Source organism: Lissotriton vulgaris, chromosome 10 (genome assembly GCF_964263255.1).
Source record: "Lissotriton vulgaris chromosome 10, aLisVul1.2, whole genome shotgun sequence".
Lineage (NCBI taxonomy): Eukaryota > Metazoa > Chordata > Amphibia > Caudata > Salamandridae > Lissotriton > Lissotriton vulgaris.
The window spans coordinates 1,066,655,813-1,066,677,707 of NC_141698.1; the positions used below are offsets into that span (position 1 = coordinate 1,066,655,813).

The 21,895-nt window shown below is 41.9% G+C and overlaps 1 protein-coding gene across 1 annotated transcript in view; it reads left to right on the forward strand.

Moving 5' to 3' along the window:
- Positions 1-21,895, forward strand: part of NEK10 (NIMA related kinase 10) — a 1,232,468-nt gene that overhangs the window by 474,152 nt on the left and 736,421 nt on the right. The window contains exon 22 of the mRNA XM_086942130.1: positions 13,124-13,226. Coding sequence (XP_086798256.1) covers positions 13,124-13,226 — 103 coding nt within the window. The remainder of the gene's footprint in view (positions 1-13,123; positions 13,227-21,895) is intronic.

The following is a 21,895-nucleotide window of genomic DNA, read 5'->3' on the forward strand; positions in this document are numbered from 1 at the left end:
TCCAGTTTGGACCTAGCCATTTGCAAATCATTCTTCACCCTGCTCCCTACGGGAACAGTATAGCTCAAATTACCTGTCCAGGTCCTACCCAGACCGGAAAGAAGCATCCTGGGATCTGTTTCAGGGTATCACCCCTCATCAGCCAGGCTAGCTTGAATCCAGTGGCATAGCGAAGCATGGGACTCACGTCTGGGCATACCCTTCCCACTTAGGGCAACAAATGCAAAAAGAGCAGATGATGGACAGAATGCTGAACAAATCAAACATTCACCCAGTTTGGGCCCAGACATATGCAAATCAGTGTTGACCCTGGTCATAGGCAGTGCATTGTAGGGGCGCAAGTAATAGTTAACTCTGCTGAATTTCTCTGGTTTTGTACGAGTGAAACCTAATCCAACCTATAACATCCCTATAACCTTTGTTTTTTCAGTGAATATATATATGTATATATATTCAGAACCTAACTATAACATCCCTGTAACCTTTTTTCTCATTGAATTTATAAGGTTTTTTAATTCTATTTCTTAGCTATAACATCCCTGTAACCTTTGTTTTTTCAGTGACTATATATATATATATATATATATATATATATATATATATATATATATATATATATATATATATATTACTGAAAAATCATAGGTTACAGGGATGTGTATATATATATATATATATATATATATATTCACTGAAAAAACAAAGGCTACAGGGATGTTATAGCTAAGAAATAAAATTTAAAAACCTTATAAATTCAAAGAGAGAAAGGTTACAGGGATGTTATAGTTAGGTTCTGAATATATTTACATATATATATATATATTCACTGTATATATATATATAGTCTTGTCGCCATTCAGCTTTAAATATGACAGATTCATCCACTTGACGGCTTCCTTGTGGCAGGGACATCTTTCACAACATTATTGATAACATCACTGTAACTTTTGTAATACAATTATTAAGGAGAAAACTGCATGGAGAGAGGGTGAGTTATAGGCATCCTAGGGCACACATTATAGTACTTCAGTTAATCATAACTAAAACTTCTGAATTTCTAGGTTTTTGTGTAAGTAAATTCAGAACCTAACTATAACATCCCTGTAACCTTTTTTCTCATTGAATTTATAAGGTTTTCTTGATTTTATTTCTTAGCTATAACATTCCTGTAACCTTTTTTTCCAGTGAATATATATATACATATTATTTATCCTCAATAATTGTACTGCAAAAGTTACATTGATATTATCAATAATGTTATCAAAGATGTCCCTGCCTTGAGGAAGTTGTCAAGTGGATGAATCTGTCATATTTAAAGCTGAATGGCAACAAGACTGAGCTCATGGTTCTTGGCAATCCTCTGTGTTTTAAAGCAGACACAATGTGGCCAGCCTGCATGGGCCCTGCCCCCGTCCCTACGACGGAATTAAAGAGTCTGGGTATCTGGCTTGCTCAGGACCTCAGCTTTAAAGCTCCGGCCAGGAAGGTTTCTGTCTCTTGTTATGGCATCCTAAGGATGCTTCGCAAAGTGCTCCTTCTTCTTTCCTTCCATGCCAAAAAGCTGATGAGCCAGGCACTTATTCTATCTAGATTAGACTATGGTAATGCCTCATACCTAGGTGCGCTAACCTCGGCAACTGCGAAACTCCAGATTGTGCAAAATTGCGCAGCTAGGATGATCATGGGAATTCCGAACCGACACTCTACAAGGCCCGCTTTGCAGTCCCTCCACTGGCTACCTATTCAGGAGAGGGTCAATTTTAAGGACCTGTGTAGCACCAATAGGTTGTTGGAAGGGAATGGCCCACCTATCAATAATACTATGATCCAGCCTTACCGGGCGAACAGGCGCTCAGATGAGCTCCATCTGGCAGTAGTACGCAGGATTAAGAAGGCCAAAAGTAAGAGCCGGCATTTCTCGTATAATGCCACCAGACTTTGGAATTCTCTTCCACTGTACTTACATAAGGAATCTAATCATCTGACCTTCTGGAAACAGCTTAAGACATGGATTTTCCTCTAGGTGTTGTCTTGCTCAAGTTACTTGCTTTAGCGCTGGGATGCCTTTGGGTAGCCATGTGCTATAGAAGTGCTGTTTCATTCATTCCTTCATGAGTTTTGTAATATGTGGGATAATTAGCAGTGCATTGCGAGGGCCTAAAAATATTTTTTTAGTCTATTTCCTAACTGTAACATCCATGTGACCTTTGTTTTTTTCCAGTAAATGTATCTATATATCTGCTGCCACACCCATTCACAACCCCATAGGCACTGTCTCTCTCATACTTACACCCATACAGACACTCTTCCACCTACTCGCATACCCATACAGAGACTGTCACACCAATTCACATACCATAGAGACACTATTACACTCATTCACAAACATATACAGACTTTTACAGCCACACTTACATGTATAGACATACTGTGTCACCCATTCACAAACCCATACAGACTCTCTCACCCACACTTATACCCATACAGACACTCACACCCACTCACATACCCATACAGACACTGCCACACCCATAGACTGTTACTCATACTTACACCCATACACTCTCCCACCCACTCAGATACCCATTCAGACACTGTCACTTCCATAATTACCCCCATATACACACTGTCACAGCCTCTCACACACCCATGCAGTGTCACACCCACTCATAGACCCATACAGTCACTCTTACACTCACTCACATCTGAATAGAGACACACACAAAATTATTCCAATATAGGAACTGTGAGACTCGTTCATAACCCTCTACTAGAAATATTAAATGTGCTCTTTTTCATTATATGTGTGATTTTGGTTTGCAGATCCATGAGAGATCCACGAATTCGAGAGATTTTAAAAAAAAGATTTACAATTAAAATTAACTAGTGCTTGGGAAACAGGGTGGCTCTGAGAAGAGCCGTTGTTTTTTATTGTGTGTATATGATGACTACATATATGAGCTGATTCAGAGTTTCAAGTTGTTCAGAAACACCCTGTTGCCTTTGTCTGTGAAGTGAACACCATCTCTTCTAAATATGCCATGCATGTTGAAGCACAGGTTATTGTTGAAGACAGAGGCCATGTTATGGTCTTTGGAAAATGCTGAAATAGTTTTATTAACATGCTTCCTGGCTTTGTCTGTTTGAGGACATCATTTGGATGACCAGTTTAATTTCTGCCTCTTGCATATGTTAAAGAACACCGCGGCAGTGTGAGGGAAAAGTTTCATGATTTGTACAAAGGTATCTTTCATTAGGATTTCCAGTCCTACCCCAGTCAGTGTGCCCAGGTCATATAGGGACATTGTAGTTAGAAAACAGAATTTAAAAAATCGTGGAACTTCACTGGAAAAAACCACAAAGGTTACATGGACATTATAGTTAGGCTAACCTTTCACTTGTACAATTGCAGAAAAATTCAGCAGCTATATTTCCTTAAGCTAACTATAACTCGTGCCCCTGCAATGCACTGCTTATGACCTCACATATTACATCACTCATGACATGGTCAGTGACATCACTGATGACATCACCGATAACATCTCAAGCTAGCACTCTAGTGTGAAAATAAATAACATTAATTTGGTGTTTATGAAAAGATGTGTCAAAGCCTGCAGGTCTGGCTTACTGATAGCGAAGGGCAAATGCTATTTTTGCTTGCTAAAACATGGACTGTTGGTTTTTAATGAATGTGACATCGATTTCCAAGGGCTGTAGGCCTGTTTGTATGATCACAATAATTCCGGCAAAGCCAGCAAGTCTGATCTTTTAAATCTCCATATCGTTGTATGTTTTGCTATAGGCTAATATATGTCTTTTGCTGTTTTAGGGATAAAGGTCAGCTGGCCCATGAACGGCTCAGGGTGCCCCAATACTAAGAGAGAGACACCAGTTATGACCTTTCCTTAGAGTACATTATTTGTCCTCTTGGTTAATTTTGAGGGCCCTTTAAGAGGAATTCCAACTGGTATTACACCTGCCATTTTGTAAATATTTTTTATTTAATGTGTGGTATTTAGTTGTGTGTTTAAAACCACGTTTCCTATTGAAAAGAAAAAGCACTGACTCTACAATAATTTACTGAGGATTGTCCAGTTAAGAGTTTCTAACCCTCAGGACCTCCCTGAATCAGACTTGGAGAGCTCTGCCTTGAAAGTTGAAGCATTAACTGAACAATAATTTACGGGTGATATTGTATGCATTTCTGAGTTTAGAGTTTCTACCTCACAAGTTCGCTACTCTGACAGTCGAGGTGTAGTTACTCCCAATTTTGAGGGTCCGTGGTTCAGCGATCCACTGAACATAAATGGTAATTACCTCACTTGATAAAGTGGGGGCCCAGCAACTTGTGACTGCTTTGGTATGTCCCAGACTGAGTGTGTCATAAACAACTTTTAAATTATTTTAAAAGGTTCCACATATGTTTTCCCTTTCAGACACCTCTGATATCTCATTCTGTAATTACATTTCCTAAGGACTCTTGGGAAGATTCCCAAAGCCATAGATTTAGAAGGCTACCTATGTAATGGGTACATTATACCTAAGCATGAGCGAATTTTGCGGATCTCGCGTTCGCGAATTTTGCGGATTCGCAATCCGCAAAATCCGCGAATTCCCGCGAATTTGCGGATTTTTTTTTTTTTTGTGTTCGCCCGTGTTTCTGCCAGTTCGCGAGGGTTTTGTACACTTTCGCAAATTGCGAACTTACCTGTCGGGTCGCAAGTTTCGCGAACTTGTTGTTTCTACGTGTCCAGCCTGTTTGGGACACTCTTCTTCATCACTGCCACTCTCTGTCACCACTGCCACTCTCTGACTACTCATGCCACCCTCTGGCCCACCCATGCCACCCTCTGTTTCATCACCACACCCTCTGGTTGTCCAGTGTACATTATTTTCGGCAAAGCAAAGCACACCTTCCCTGCCTCAAGTGACCTGAATTAATTTGGGGCTGATTCATGTGTCACAGAATATTTTTTTAGCTGGCACCTGCTTCCTTAGTGCGCCCTGATTAGTGATCTTTTGCACTTGCTAAGTGCTTTCATTGTTGCAAAATTAGTTACAACACCTGCCCTGCCCCAACTGACAATAATGAATTAGGGGCTGATTAATGGATTTTAACTTCCAGCCTGGCTCCTGCTTGTCTCCCTTAGCTGTAATTCAGGACCTTTGTGGCATATGTGTAACTATTCTGAGGTTCAGAGCAGGGTCACATACTAGTTTCAACTGGCAACTGAACTCTGGAGGGGCCCCTCAGGAAGCACTCCAGGAAATGGCTACTAATGATGAGCCTGAACTTTTGAACCTGGTAAGTAGTTACTTTCAGTTTTGCTAAGATCGTATTTCTGCAATTTTGCACTTATTCGCGGGGCGCGAACTCACGCGAACAGTGCGAGCAGTGCGAGCAAAATCCGCTGCTCGCGGATTTGCGGATTTTGCGGGAAATTCGCAAATCTCGCGGATTGCGGATTTCCCGAAAATCCGCAAAATCCGCGAGCGGAACGGATTTTCCGCCCACGCCTAATTATACCTATGCCAATGTATTGTGGGTTTTATGTCTAACTAATGAATACATATATTACCTACAATTTGCTCACCGAAATGTTACTTAGGCACATATATTGTACATTTGGAAATTGACCCTGTACAGTCTGCATTCTGCTTTATTTTCTCTGTATATTGCATCCATATTTTAATATTCTGTTAAATGCATTTTATGTTTAATGCTTTTCAGGATGACTTTGTGTTTGATAAATAACTAACGAAAAATAATCTGTGAAAAAACATACCACCACGGAAAACACATTAGATTCTATTTTAATAATGTACCACCAATTTTAGTTGCATCTAGAAACACTGGTGCATGTGCTAAGGCGGGCAAAAGACACCTTTGTTACTTGATAACCAAAAAATTTCAATGCCAGAACATCTTAACCACAATTCAAATCCACACTCTTAAAATGGTGGGATTTTTTCTAGTTTCTCCTCCACCTCATTTTCTCTTCTTTGCATTTAGAAGTAGCTTGTGGGTGCGTTCTTGTTCCATACAGAGCTGAGCTATTATTAGAATAGGATACTATTTTGAGGCTACATGAACAGTGCAGGCTTCATGCATGATGTGAAAACTCGACACTGTACCATTAGTATATGGCTTCTACTCCTGTTGTCTGGGCTATGTGTACCTAATTCCTTTCAGGCCTATTCCCTTTCAGGGCAAGCAAACATTTTGACCTTTTTCCCACCTAGTGGTGTTTTTCATTCCGCACTGTACCAAAGCAGTAGACTTGGGAGTGATTTTAATGATGTACCCTCTTTTTGTTAGTGATTTTAATTACCCTGAAGTAATCGGAGTAGTTTTGGTAATTCCACGTTACACTTTGATGTGGACTTACCAATAATTACACGATTACACTCGCTTGCGTAATTAATAGTAATTTGGAAAGGGCTCATTTGGACAGAAACAACTCATTTAGCACATCTGAGCAGCTACTCGCGCTGCAGTTCATGATATTTTGTACTTAAAGCTATTTCTTTAGCGCAAAATGCATCCTCACATCCATTTTGGATTCCAGGGTGCATTTTGTATTAAAAAACTACTGCTAAATGCCAGGAGTAAGATGCTTGAAGATCCTACCCCAAGAGTACATTCAGCGAGTGTAAGAAGCTGCTAGTGTTATTCGTTGTCTGTTGCATTTAGTGCTGTTTCTTACCACAGAATGCATCCTTGCATCCATTTGAATGTGAGGTGGCATTTGCATGCTGAGAAAATAGTGCTAAATGCAGAATTGCTCTTCTCGTGTAATTCTGAGGAATCTTGTTTCATTTTGAGCGTAATTGCACATGATTAGCTTCACAGAATCACGCTGGCTACTCTCACCCCAAAAAGCAGTTGGTTGAATAGCGTCCTCTGGTAGGGGGAGGTGGGAAGACGTATGGATTGCCCCCACAGGCAAATGGCCTCTGTGGTCCGGTCATCAAGTGTGGACGATGTTAGAAATCGGGTCTCTATTGTGCAGAAGTATACAACCGGTCCAAATAAGGACCACAATCCCAGTCAGGGTAAGTCACAACCCAATTCTAAATTATCCTGTGTTAACCCCCGGTAGCTTGGCACAGAGCTGGCAGGCTTAACTTAGAAGGCAATATATAAAGTATTTGTGCATTAACTCATACAACAACACAGTAAATACACCACAAAAAGACTCCACACCAGATTGGAAAAATAGATACTATTTACATGTGCAAAATAAGACCAAAACGAAAATCCATCAAGTAGATCTCAGACTACTGAATTTGGGAGAAGTACATGCAATAAATTGCTTAGAAGCAAGGTAGCGTTAAAAAAATTACTTCAGGCCGCGAGGGACCGATACAAATTCAAAGGTCAGGCCGATAGTGATGGAATGCTAGCCAGCTACAGGGACCCCCAAGGGCCCTCTGAACACAGTACCTTAATTCCTGGGGTGCAGTCTACATAGCAAACCTTTGCGTTATCTGGCTCCGATTCGGAGAGTCTGTGCATCACTGCTTTGTGAGGCTTTGCGTTGTCTGCCGTTGGTCCTGAGAACTGTCAGCTGGGGAGGTGAGGCTTTGCAGGGCTTTGTGCTGTGTCAGATTTGGCAGAAACTCAACTGCAGAACTCACTTCTGAGGCCCAAATCTTGGAGGGGCACCTCAGGTAATTTTAGACTCACCGAAGGCAGAGTCGAGCAATGCCAACAGAACTGCATGAAGTCTTTGGGTCCCTGATACGTTAGAAACAGGAGGCAAGCTAACAAGCCTGTGGAGATCACTTTGGAGGGAAGGCAGAGTCCCGCTCTCCCTCCAGCAGATTCAGAGAGCAGCAGGCCGCAGGTCAACAAACAAGGTCGCAGTCCTTCCAGAAAAACAGTTCAGTTGAGTCCTTTGAGCAGCACAGCAGTTCTTCTGACAGAGAATCAGTGTACGTCCAGGAGTGTCTGATTTGATGGGCCAGAGACACAGTGGCAGATTTACAAGCCCCTTGGGCTGCCAGTGACTCACTGGCGGCACAATACACTGCCCCATATTTAAAAGGACAGGAAAAGCCACCTCGCTTTGTTTTTCCTGTCCTCGTATTTATGGCCCCTTAACACGCAGCCCTTTGCGTGAGAGGGGCGTTCCATGGGTGTTGCTGTGGGTGTTCTAACCCCACACCCGTGGAACAAAACACATTTCCAGATTTACGAGGAATCGTAAATCTGGAAATGCGTGTGAATGCTACGTCTCCCCAGGGGAGGCATAGAGAGGTGCAATGAGGAGAAATGTATTTATTTCTCCTCTTTTTTTTGTTTCCTGTTTCTATGCATGCTGAATTCTGCAGCACACATTGAAAGAGAAAATCCCCTCTAATGATTTTTTTGTTCAGGAAGGGCTCCCTTCATGCGCATAAACAATCATTGAAAGAATGCTGTTTTTCAACTTCTATGTGTGCTAATGCAGCACACATAGAAGTTGAAAAACGGCATTTCAGATTGTTTTTGTGCAGGAGGGGAACCCTTCCTGAACGAAAACAATTTCCCCATGACGCAGGCATTCTTGCATCATGGTGCAAGGGTGCCTGCATCTGCACATGGCAGCAGTTTGTGTGCCAGCGCAGGGGAAAGAACAGAGATGTGACATGTTTTTGTAAATATGTCGCATTGCTGTGCTTTCCAAACTAACGCAGCACGGCACAGCAAAATGACTTGCTGCACATTACTGCGTTAGTTAATTGTAAATCTGCCCCACAGTACTTACACCCAAATGGGCCTTTGAAGTGAGGGAAACTTCAAAGAGTGGGTTTGAAGTGCACTAGTATCCCTTTCAACTCAGCCCTCGCTTCAGACTACCAGTGAGGGGTTATCAGTCCTTTATATGGGGCCAGGCCACTACCCTTCAAAGGAGACGGGTGATCTCCTTCCTCCCTTCTACCCAGGAATACCCATCGGGATCCAGATGAATGCAGATGGGTGATAAATCACACTCAGCCCTTTTCTGTGTCAGTGGCTGTCTAAAAGGAATGCACAAAGGGATCTGTCACCTAGCCCAAATGTGTTTTAGAGGCAGGCTGTAAGGCACACAGAGAAGTACGAGCAGAGAAATGTACACTTTCCAAAAGGGTCCTTTCTCAAATAGCATTGTTAAATCTGACTTTTCTAGCACAGACATTAATCATAACCATTCCAAAGATAGGAAATATGAAAACGCTATTCCTTTCTGTTCAGGAATTACAACTTAAAGGTATTTTAACCGCATCGCTGCTGCGGCGATTTTTGCGCTGTGCGGCTTTTTTCATTTTACCGCGTTACATGACAAGCTCAGCTCGTCATCAGCACACGCCACCCGTGGCTGATGACGAGCTGAGCTCGTCTTCACCAGCGAAGGGGTTAAGGAATTGCCAATTCTAGCCTATGAAAGGAGTAGGCCTCACAGCAGGGAAAAGCGAATGCAGCTGTTTGTCGATACCAGGACATATGAAATATAGAAGTACCTGTCCTGCCTTTTACTTACATAGCTCCCTGCCTTTGAGTTACCGTGGGCCTACCTTAGTGGTGACTTATACATAATAAAAGGGGAGTTTAAGGCTTGACAAGTAGCTTTAAATGCTAAGTCCAAGTGGCAGTAAATTGCACACACAGGCACTGCAGTGGCAGGACTGAAACATGGTTAAGGGGCTACATAGGTGAGTGGCACAATCAGTGCTACAGACCCACTAGTAGCATTTAATTTGCAGGCCCTAGGCACACGTAGTGCACTTTACTAGGGACGTATAAGCAAATTAAATATGTCAATTGGGTATGAGCCAATGTCCCCATGTTTAGGGTAGAGGGCACATGCACTTTAGCACCGATTAGCAGTGGTAAACGTCACAGAGTCCTAAAGCCAGCAAAAATGAGTACAGAAAAATGGAGGGAGCCAGGCAAAATATTGGGGAACGATCACCCTAATGCTGTCTGATCTAACAGATGGGATTCCCTGGAACCCCATACACCGACGGAAACAGAAAAGGGTGTTTCACAAATTGTACATATGTTAAACACTTATTAGCAGTGGTTAATTTGTAAACTAAAAAGTGCCGGGGCTCTCCCCAGGAGGCAGCGCTAACAGAAGAAATGTACTGGTGCAAACTGCCTCCTGACTAGAGCCCTGGCACTTATTATTCTGGGAAGGACTTGGCCTAATGGCTAAAGCTGCTGATTTCGGAGCTGGGGAACCGGGTTCGAGTCTCCGCGTGGCTCAACATCCTTTGATTTTGTGAAAAATCATGTGCCTTCCAAATGAGTGTGTCCTTAACTGGTGCTATAAGCACCGGTGCAGAGGATTACGTGCTGGTGCTGAGCACCGGAAAGCACCTGCTCAAATTAAGCGCTGCTTTATTATGCTCACCCTTCCAAAGACAATCACAGTGTACAGACTGCCAGGTAATTTCACAACCAGCAGTTGTTTGAGCCATAAGTCCTAGAGGGGCTTAGGAGATCTGGACAGAGTACCAAAGAATTGGTTCCCCCCCTTTGCCCCGAAAAAGGTATCAAGAAATTTCGATATTTTGTCTGATGATGCCCTGAGCATGAACAGCAAGTACTATATATCTGTGGCTCTTGCTTCAGCATCATGCGTATGCTCAGAAAGACTTTTGCTTGGCTGCCTATGCATTGCAGAAAGACTATCAGCCTGATTCATGAAGCCGAAATGGGCTCGCAAAGGGCCAGATTCTGAGAATCTGGCCCTTTGCGAGCTCTATTTTTGCATTTGGGATTCATCATCCCAAATGCAAAAATCGGTAATAGCGATTTCGCTATTTTGCGATGAATTACATTTAAGGAATCTCAATTTGAGATTCCTTAAATGCAATTCATCATCCATTTTAAAATTGCGGATTTGCAATTTCGGCCCGCTATTTACCGCGAGGTCAAACCTCGTGGTAAATAGCGAAAACTTAGAAAAATGCTTTTAAAAGCATTTTTCTAAGTTGCATGTTACACACACACATGTCCTTTGGACTTGTGTGTGCGCAACACCTGTTCGTATTTACTGTTAAGGGGTGCTACAGGGTGTCCTTTGGACACCCCTGGCACCCTTTAAATCGCAATCTTATTTGCGATTAGCTAATTGCTAATCGCAAATAAGGAATACTCCCCATTCATTCCTATGGGCCTTTTGGCCCAAAGGAATGAATGGGGAGTTATTCCTTATTTGCGATTAGCAATTTGCTAATCGCAAATAAGGAATATGTAGGAATCGCTTTTGTTTTTGCGATTCCTACATGAATGCCGTTTTGCGAGTCTGAAATAGCGATTCCTTATGATTCGCTATTTCAAACTCGCAAAACGGCACTATGATGAATCAGGCTGTAAGATGCAAGTCCGTATTGCATCCCGATTATGGCTAGACTGTTTTTGTAGCCATTGAGCTAGTGTTGACTCGGATGTGGAATGAGTCAAACACTGCAGCCAGATTGATAGTCCCCTCCCTCGGCAGACACCAGCCGGCCCATTACTGAAGGACATTCAGTGGTTGCTTATCACAAAGCAGTGCATTTTCAAGTTAGTCTGTCATGCGCACAGAGAACTGCACGTTGGAGACCCCTGCTTGCCGCTGCACTAAGGTCTGTTTCTATCAACCCAGCAGAAGACTTATATCCTCCAATGTGGCTTTGGTGACCCCCGGCCATGTTTGCCTCTCCAGGAGTGAGGGCCGCTCCTTCTCCCATCTTGAGCCTCCATTGGAATCAACTCCCTCTTTCCATCTGCACCTGCAAGAACCTAACTAAGGTTAGGGAAACACAGAAAACTTGGTTATTGTAATGACTCAGGCCTGGATACTCTGTTAGGAGTGAGTAGTCGTGCTCTAGAGGACCCTATAACATGCTGGGCCTGGTGCCTTCGCACCTACTGCGCTAATGATACCTATATGTGCTAGCGAGCTGTGAGAGTGCCGAAGAGAGCTGTTTAGAGCTTCCTACACTGCGAACGCTTGGGAGAGATCTTTCTTCTACTGAGAGACATGTGAGAAGCGAGTAGAGATGCTTGAGAACTGGAGAGAGATGTAGGTGCTGCAGAGAGCTTAAGGGGCTGAGAGTTGTGCACATGTCCTAATGTAGAGAGCAGTTTAAGTGACAGAGAGCTGTGTATGCTGAAGTTGAGAGAGTGATGGAGAGGTGCCTAGTGAAGGAGAGAGCAGAGTGTCTTGAAGGGAGATGTGATTGCTAAAGAGTTCTGTGAGTTTGCTGCTGAGATCTATGTGAGACCAAAGATCGGTGTACACACCGAAGAGAGAGCCGTGAAAATGCTGTAGAGAGTGATGCTACAGAAGTTTGAATTTGGCTGCGAGCTGTGTTAGTTCTACACAGCTGTGTGTGATTGCTGAAGAGATGAGTGTGAGGTTTTAGGACAGTTGTATGAGTTTGCAGGAGGAATGCTTGAGGTCTACAGAAATCTGTTAGCTCTAAAATGAGCTGGTCCAGTGCTGAAGAGAACTGTGGGCATGATGACGAGAGCTGTGTGAGTACCAAATAGAGGTCTGTGTGTGCCAATGAGTGCGTGCAATGGGTCATGGAAGCTGTATCACCTGGGAACGTATCCTAGCGCCTCATGGGAGATGCTGCCCTGACCGGGGCCTATTGGAAGAGCCAGGATTTCAGTTTCTTGAGACATTCTAAGATAGATCTGGCAGCTCAGATGTGTAAGGAGAGGTCTATGCAGGCTAGGAGACAGGCAGGAAAGGCACAGCCTCTGGTCCTGGCTCTTCAGATGCAGGGGGCATGGGCGAGCAAAAGGTTGGCCAAGTGGAGGTGTCCGGTCGGGGTGTGGAGGTTGTTGCGGTTGGTGACACCCTTATTCTCAGTGATCAGCATCTCTTGACAGAACTGTGACAGAACATTGACTCGTCTGACAAAATACATTGCACAAACTTTACACACCAATTATTGCTACTTTATTGTAGTCACATCTGGACTATTCTTCTTTCAGCAGGTAAAATAACAACAATACTTTTAATGTCACTAGTTATGGTCTTCACATTTGAGTTCTTTGAAGCAATGCGCTCATGTGATTTCACAGCGATGCTAAGGTAAATGTGTACCATAGACTGGCTAGATGGTGTTAATATTGTCTGTTTTTTCTACACAGTTGTGTTTAGCTCTGCGTTATTTGCACAAGGAAAAAAGAATTGTCCACAGAGACTTGACTCCAAACAATATCATGCTTGGAGAGAGGGACAAGGTGACAGTCAGTGAGTATTATTTCTTTATTATTTCTAAAAATTTATATTGCTTACATTACCTTCCAATGTTTCGTATAGCTTTAATTACCCAAGTCTCAAAGTGCCCTGTTATTATATGTAGAATCACCAGTCCTTCTTCAGAGTGATTGATGTATCATAAAAAAACCTTCAATTTAAACAGGGCATTCCTTACAGGGCTTATTTTCCAAAGGCACAGCTAGATGTCAGCACTAGTGCCTGAATGCTTCGCTGAGAGAGGCAGAGGTCCACACGGCGAAGAGCTTATAGGACCAGTGACATGGGTTCACATAGATGGACATGTGGAAGTTGTGTTGCCCGGAGCATTCTTGATTCTTTAACATCATTGCAGCAGAACATGACCCAGAGTTAGAGTCCACTTGAAAAGATAAGAAATGACAGAATGTGAGAGGTGTTAGTCTGGAGCTTCTGCAACAACCCTAGATGGAAAAGAAATCCCTATAGGGCAATCATGATTTAAAAAGTGCTTTTGTTCACTTCGAACAGGCCGGAGCTGGCCGAGAGTGCAAGATACCTGCCAGGTTTCTCCCTTATGTCAGTGTTGTTGCAGTACGCCAAGATCTGGGAGCTTCATTGTTCAGGGTTGTTCCAAACTCAGCATATCGGGATCTGAAAGTAATTTCTCAGTAGTCATTGCTCGACAGTAGGAGCTTTGGTCTAATCCTGAGCTCTGAAGCTCCCCTGAATTTTCAAATTTTAGGATGATCCAAGGGGTCTATTATGATGTAGGGCGGATCGCCACCACCCACATGGCGGTAGCGATCCTACATCATCCCCCGCCTGCCTCGCATTTCCCCCGCCATATTATGATGCGGCGGAAAGACCGTCCGCCGCTTTTCCACCCGGTCGACGGATCGACCAGGCGGAAAAGGGTTGCATATGGTGGCGGTGTCTGATAGACACTGCCAGCCATATTACGATGTCAGCGGGAAGCAGCCTTTCCGTGGCAGTGCCTGCCGCACGGTGCCTGCCACGTTGTGCATGCAAATGCACAAATGCCTTTTTTGAATTGCGACGAGTGCTGTTGACAGCACCGCCCGCTGCAATGAAAAAAATGCGGGATGCGCTCACCAGTGTGGTGGGCGCATCCTAATTGCCCATGCGGGACCGCCAAACTCTTAGCTGCCGCCATCATATTAGACCCCTTAGTGTCTTCAGACATGTGAAGGTGTGGGTTTTGGTGGGATCCAGTAGGGTGATTTGAAAAGGATTGGGAAGGTTATTCTCCCTCAAGGTATGAGTGTGTCCGTGTTGAGAAGGCATGATATGAATTGGAGCAGCGAGCTGATGCTTGATCTGTTAGTCAGGTAGGAGGAGATACAGTCATGGATGCTTCCCTCAATCCTATATTCTTATAATCTTTCTTAGAGGCAGTGGTAAAAAGAACTGTGTCATATGCAGCAGACAGGTCCTGTAGAAATGCAGTAGCACTATCCCTGTCTAGGGTGGTTTTTAGCTTCTCCCACATGAAGTACTGAACTGATTCTGTGCTTCTCCCAGAGCAGAACCTAGTTTGCTGGTCTGTAAGTAAAACTGCACCTCTAAATGGATGCTACTCTTTTTGCTTGTTTTTATAAGGAACAGGCATCCAGAATTAGCGTGGAGTTGCCTTGGTCAATTTTGCTCTTTTCGATTTATGGTTGAATGTAGAAAATCTTGAGAACTGATGGGAAGGTGCATGGTTTTAGGGAGCTGTTGCTGAGGGTCATTGATGTGTCTGTTGTGCATTTAGAGCAAAATATGTTCTTGAATGTTTGTAGAGGCAAGGATCCTTGATCAGCTGATGGAATTTGGAAGCCGAGAGTTGCTTCGATTAAGCAAATATATGCGGTTTGTTGGTTATGGCAGTTGATTTCTTCTTGGGCTCAGGGTGCTACAGAAATCTTAGGACTTTAGTGGTGCAACTCCGGGTTCAACATTCTGTACAGACTGTGTTACGATACTTAGTATGGTGCTTGGCACATGAGATCCAGCTTGAGTAGTGTATTTTGTTTCCCTTGTGACATTGGCTCAGGCTCTGTAGAACATGTTGAGATCCACATGTTCTGGCGAGGGATTTTATCATGCACATTTCTGGATGTCTTACTTTGGCAGTGATTTCTGATGTACTCTTCTTTATTCCCTCAATCGTACAAGGCATCCTATGTTGTTGCTTAAGGTGTATAGATCTTTTGAGATGAATGAGTTTGTCGAAGGCTTTGGGGAGCCTTTTATATAGCTGGTTGACTTCTGTTATTTGGTTGGGTGATTAGATCACCAAGATGATATAGAGTCATAATATCAATGTTTAAATGTCGATTTCCACAATATCGACCTGCAAGATTATTGTCGACCAGAATATCGACATGCAGGTAAGAAATATTGTTTTACTTAATATCGAAGTTAGTAATATCATTAGTAAAAATATTGTTGTTTATAATTTTGAAATTTATTTTAGTGTTCTGAATTTTAGTATATGTGTTAAAAGTATAGTTTATTTTTCTAATGTATGTTTGAAATTTTTAGAAGTAATTAATATTATGTTAAGTAACTTTTGCGTATTTTAGTTCCGTAGTGGGTTCTGGGTTTATAGGGTGGAAAGTAATTTAATTATAATATATTTATTAATACATTTTTAGAAATTATTAATTTTTTAAGAACTTAAATATTGCGTTTTAGTTCCGTAGCGGGTTGTGGGTTTATAGGGGAATAGGGTGGTAAGTAAGTTAATTAAAATGTATTCACTAATAATGTTAATTAATTAATATAATTGTATTTATTAATGTATATTGTTAATTGTGTTACTTAATTTGTTATTAATTAGTTAATAATTATTAGTAATTAAATGGTAAATATGTTAATTGTGTTATTTTTTTCAGGAGCGGGTTGTGGGTTTATCAGAGAGTTGGGTGGGAAGTAATTTTATTATAATTAATTAATTAATAATTTTATAAATTGATATTTATGTATTTAATATTTTATGTTAATTGTGTTAAATATTTTATTAATTAGTTATGAATTGGAAATTACTTATAAATAATTAATTGGTAAATATCTTATTTGTGTTATATTTTTAAGAGTGGGTTGTGGTTTTATAGGGGAGTAGGGTGGGTAGTAATTACATTATAATTAATTAGTTAATAATTTGTATTAATTTTTATTTGTGTATTTAATATTTCATATTGTTAATTGTGTAATTTTTTTATTAATTATTAACTGGCTATTAAGTATAAATAATTAATTGGTAAATATGTAAATTGTGTCAATTTTTTATGAGCGAGTTGTGTATTTAAAAGGGAGTAGTGTGGCAAGTAATTAAAAAGTATTATCATTTTTTTATTTTTACAGATATTTATTTATTGTTATTTTATAGTTAGAATAGTATGAATTAATTTATTACTCATTGTTTTTCTTTGTTTGTTTATTGTTCTTAGTTAATTAATTGTTAAGCAATTATGTTATTGTGTCATGTTTTGTATTAGTGGTGGTGTTATTTATAGGGGTATTTGGTGGGAGGTGAATTATTTTTTATTATTTAAGTATTTGTTAATTGATGTTTATTATTTTGCTGCAGTGGGAATAGTAAATTATTCACCTCCGCTACTTTCCCTATTTTTACAATTGTTGTAGTGGGAATAGTAAATTTAGCCCATCCACTATCCAACACTTTCCCTACTGTTGCACTCTGTGGAGTGGGAATAGTAAATTATTCCCCTATCCTATCCAACACTTTCACTACTGTTGCACTTGCTGGAGTGGGAATATCTCCTCCGCAATCCAACACTTTCCCTTCCATTGCAGTCCGTGGAGTGGGAATAGTAAATTTTTCCCCTCCGCTTTCCAACACTTTCCCTACTGTTGTACTTGCTGGAGTGGGAATAGTAAGTTATTCCCCACCGATTTCCAACACTTTCCCTACTGTTGCACTTGCTGGAGTGGGAATAGTAAATTATTCCTCTCCGCTATCCAACACTTACCCTACTGTTGCACTCCTTGGAGTGGGAATAGTAATTTTATGCCCTATTCTAGCCCATATTTTCCCTACTGTTTTAGTTAATGTAGGGTAAAATGCTGTTTTGAAGATTAATATTTATTTTAATATTTTATTTAATTATATATATCATTTATTTACTGTTGCACTCGCTGGAGTGGGAATAGTAATTTTATCTCCTCCGCAATCCAACCCTTTCCCTACTATTGCACTCCGTGGAGTGGGAATCGTAAATTATTCCCCTCCGCTTTCCAACACTTTCCCTACTGTTGCACTTGCTGGAGTGGGAATAGTGAATTATTTCCCAACGCTATCCATCACTTTCACTACTGTTGCACTCTCTGGAGTGGGAATCGTAAATTATTCCCCTCCGCTTTCCAACACTTTCCCTACTGTTGCACTTGCTGGAGTGGGAATAGTGAATTATTTCCCAACGCTATCCATCACTTTCACTACTGTTGCACTTGTTGGAGTGGGAATAGTAAATTTTTCCCCTCCGCTATCCAATACTTTCCCTACTGTTGCACTTGCTGGAGTGGGAATAGTAAATGTTTCCCCTCCGCTATCCAAAACTTTCCCTACTGTTGCACTTGCTGGAGTGGGAATAGTAAATTATTCCTCTCCTTGGAGTGGGAATAGTAATTTTATGCCCTATGCTATCCAATATTTTCCCTACTGTTTTAGTTAATGTAGGGTAAAATGTTGTTTTAAAGATTAATATTTATTTTAATATTTAATTTAATTATATATATAATTTATTTTTTATATTTATCTTACAGGTTTATGTGTATATATATATATGTATTTATGATTTTAATATGTTTTTAACGTTTTATAATTTAATAAAATAATTATTTATAAATATTATTAAGTAAATATATATATAATGTTTTTATATATGTATGTTTAGTTTATTTTAATATTACATTTACTATTTATAGTTTTTAACATTTTTAAATACATAGGGGTCAAGATATATAATAATCATTATTTGGATATAAAGTATCCTTAAAAAAGCACCAGAATGATTAAAAAACACATTCAGCATATGTATAAACAGAACATTAAAACAGAAGGATTTGTAATACCGACAGTTAGCATTATTAAGCTTGTGGAAGCAAACTAATATACATCAAGTAGCTGCGGGTTATGAAAAAAGTATAAAAACGGATAGAACTCAGCAGCAACACGTCTATAGCAGCGGGTTGTGGTAAAATACGCTCAAGTAAAAACAGTCTAAGCAGCTTAGAAGTAAGGTGCAGTTTGATTTAAACTATTGCTTAAAAGGAGAAGCATGCACGAAGGATCGATATGCAGAGTGTACATAGGTTGTGAGGCCTATATTTAGGGCTATATTTTTAGGATTTAGTGCTGCAATAATTGCCTGTCTGCAGGTCCGAATACCCAACCTGTTCCACTCAGTTTTCAATTTGCGTCTGCGCTGAAACATGAGGGCGGGACAAAGGCACACCACGTGCTCCAAGGCTTCAGTCGTCTTGCCGCACCCTCTGCACAGTAAATCTTCTGACGTGCGACGCCAAGAGGGCAAGTCTTTTCAAATTTGCCAGTCGCCCAGTCTAATCGCCATGAAGCTGAGTTTTAAATAAAGGGAGGCTGGGCAGGTAGATAGCGGGAGATAGCCGCCCATAGGACTTCATAACTGCCCATCCATATCTGCATTTGGCAAATTGGGCTTTGTCAATAGTAAGGGTGTTCAGTCTAACACATTTCTTAATGCAGGTTTTGAATACAGTAGTGCTGGGGTTGAGGGCTCATAGGTCGCCCGCAGACATTTCGCGGATGTAGTCCTTAAAGAGGCGTCCATACGAACACCCTGGATTTTTCTCGGAGATGTCTTGCCAGGCTAATGACTCTAGTGAACCTGTGTCTGCTTGTCTGAGTTTATGGCAGAGGTTTAAATACGAGCCGATGTTAGAGACTTCATAGTTTAATAAGCCCAGCTCTAGTCTGATCTAGGCGGCAAATAAGTTTTTCGGCAGATGCAAGACTTTTTTATAAATTTTAGTCATGTGTTGGTTTAGGGTGGTGTTTAAGTTACCCCTAAAAATCTCGATACCATATGACAAGGACGGCCCTATTTTTGCTCTCATGACTTCTAATTAAGAAGATAGACTTGGGCCAGACAGACTTTTTGAGAGCTTGGAGAGGGTCACCTGTAGGAACATGGCTTTAGCTGATAACTCACTACGCTGTTTGACAAAGTTGCCTCTGGAATCAAGATTAACTCCTAAATATTTGTAGGTGCCTCCTGTCGCCAGGCTCATATTGTTATACCTCCAGCCAGCGCCGACATTGCGTTTTCTACCAAAGGTTACCACTTTGGTTTTCTTCAGGTTAACCTCTAATTTGTTCGCGATGGTGTAATTGTGTAATTTGTCCAGGAGCCTTTGCAGCCCCACCCATGTGAAACTAAAGAGAACCAAGCTGTCGGCATAGAGGAGATTGCTTATTGGTAAACCACCTAATTTGGGCGGATGACTGTTTGTTTCATTTAGAGCAGCCGACAAGTCTGCTATGAACAGATTAAAAAGAAGAGGGGCAAGCACACATCCCTGTTTGACACCTCTAGTTGTCATGATTTTCCGAGAGAGGTGTGTGCCGGACCCCAACTTCACTTGGACCCATGTGCCTGAATCTAGTTGAACAATTGCTTCCAGGAGTTTTTCCGGGATCCTCCATTTTTTTTATAGCTTTTCCCATAGGACAGCCCTGGGAACCCGGTCGAAAGCGGCTTTAAAGTCATCAAAACAACAAAAAACAGCCCTAGATGTTGAACATGCTTTGTCAACGATTATAGACAATGCCAATAAGTTAGTCAGTGTCCCGGATTTGGCGGTAAAACCGGTTTGATTCATTGGAATCAGGTTGTTCTGATCCGCCCATGATCTCAGCTCCTCCCGAAGAATGCCTGCATAATGCTTAGCCTCTATGTCCAGGAGAGCAATTAGTCTGTAGTTATTTGGAGAGGAGTGGGAGCCTGATTTATAGATTGGATGAATTATTGCACCGCGCCAAGAGTCCGGAATGTTTGAAGTTCTTAAGCACTTAAGCACTTAAGTTCGTTAAGTGTCCCGACCAAAGAACTATATTTGATTTGAAAAGGTTCTGTGGTAGGCCGTTTGGGCCCGGGGCTCCATCTGATCTTGCTTTTAGCAAAGCTTTAGTGACCATTTCTTGGGAGATCTGCAAGACGTCACTGCGGTGGTCTAGGAAGCCGGAGGGCATACTCCCGCTCTTACTCTGGCTTATTTCCATCTGGTTGAGAGCGCATATTTCTGAGGACACTATTCCCTCTGGAGTCCTAAAATGGTCTGTAAGAAAGGCCGATCAGTCAGCTTCTTGGATGTTTGCTGACCCAGAGCTGCATGAGCTGGAATTGTGGCGGTTGATTAAGGCCCAGAATTTTCTTGCGTTTTGGTTTTTACTCTTCCATATTAGTTTGCACCAGAATTGACTTTGGTAGAGTCTTTTATCTTGTTGTATGGCCTGCCTAAATAATTTTTGAGCAGTTTTGTACACAGTTAGGTACTCATTGTTTCCCGGGGATTTCGTAAGGGCCCACAAGGCATGGTTTCTTGATTTCTTCAGCACCCTCGTTTGGTTTGAAATTGAGAACTGGCGAATAGAAGAAGCCTTGTAGGGATGCTGTTTGGCTGGAAAGAGAGATATCAGTTGAAAACAGAGCGTTGACCATGCTACAGTGGGAGAGATCGCCGGGTCAATGCCACCTGTTATAAGAGCCAGACTTGCCTTCATGACGTTGGGTCTTGTGCTTTCACTCCATCTTAAACGCTTCAGATTTTCAGTGTAAGTTCCTGTGCATGTTGTTGGGGCTGGTATGTGGTAATCTGGCTTTGCGTGGAGAGTAACAATCTGGGGGCGGTGGTCGCTTTCCGTCCGAGGCAGAATTCTAAGGTCGCCCAGGTGTTTGAGCAGGGCTAGGTTGCAAATGGTGTAATCTAAATAAGATTGTTTGCGACCATTAGTCCAGGTCCATTTTGGTGGAGTGTCGCTCGTTGATCTGCCGTTCAATACCAGAAATCCAGCACTATGAAGTTGCAGCACGCACAGTTCTCCCAGACCGCAGTATGCTTGTTTTAGTGGATTGGACTGTGCCTCTACCACAGTAAATGCAAATGGGAAGAGCCCTTCGTGGTCAGCTGTATTGCCCTGAAAGAGGTTGGTGTTAAAGTCCCCTGAAACTATACAATCAGATTGAGGTTGGTCCGCAGCCAGGTCACACACAATTTACATTAAGTGGGTTAGATGGACCTTTTTTGTGCGTGTACTCGGGTTGATGTAGATGTTAATAGGGGTCTATTACGCCACCGTAATGGAATTCGGGACCGTCCGCCAGGGGTGTGGCGGTCCTGCACCTGCAATAAGAATGCCACCGCCACAGTGGCATCCCCTATTCCCAGCACCGCCCGCCACAATGTTGGAAATGCACGTTGTGCATTTTCATGCACAAGGTGACAGGCACAGCGCAGTGCCTGCCACTTTGTGTATGCAAATGCAGACGAGTACCTTAGGTACCCCCATATGCACCCCCCCTAACACCCTGGAGGCCTGCAACGGGCCCCCAATGGCAAAGACCGCATGCCTTTCCATGGCGGCAATGCCGCCATGGAAAGGCTGCTCTCCGCCT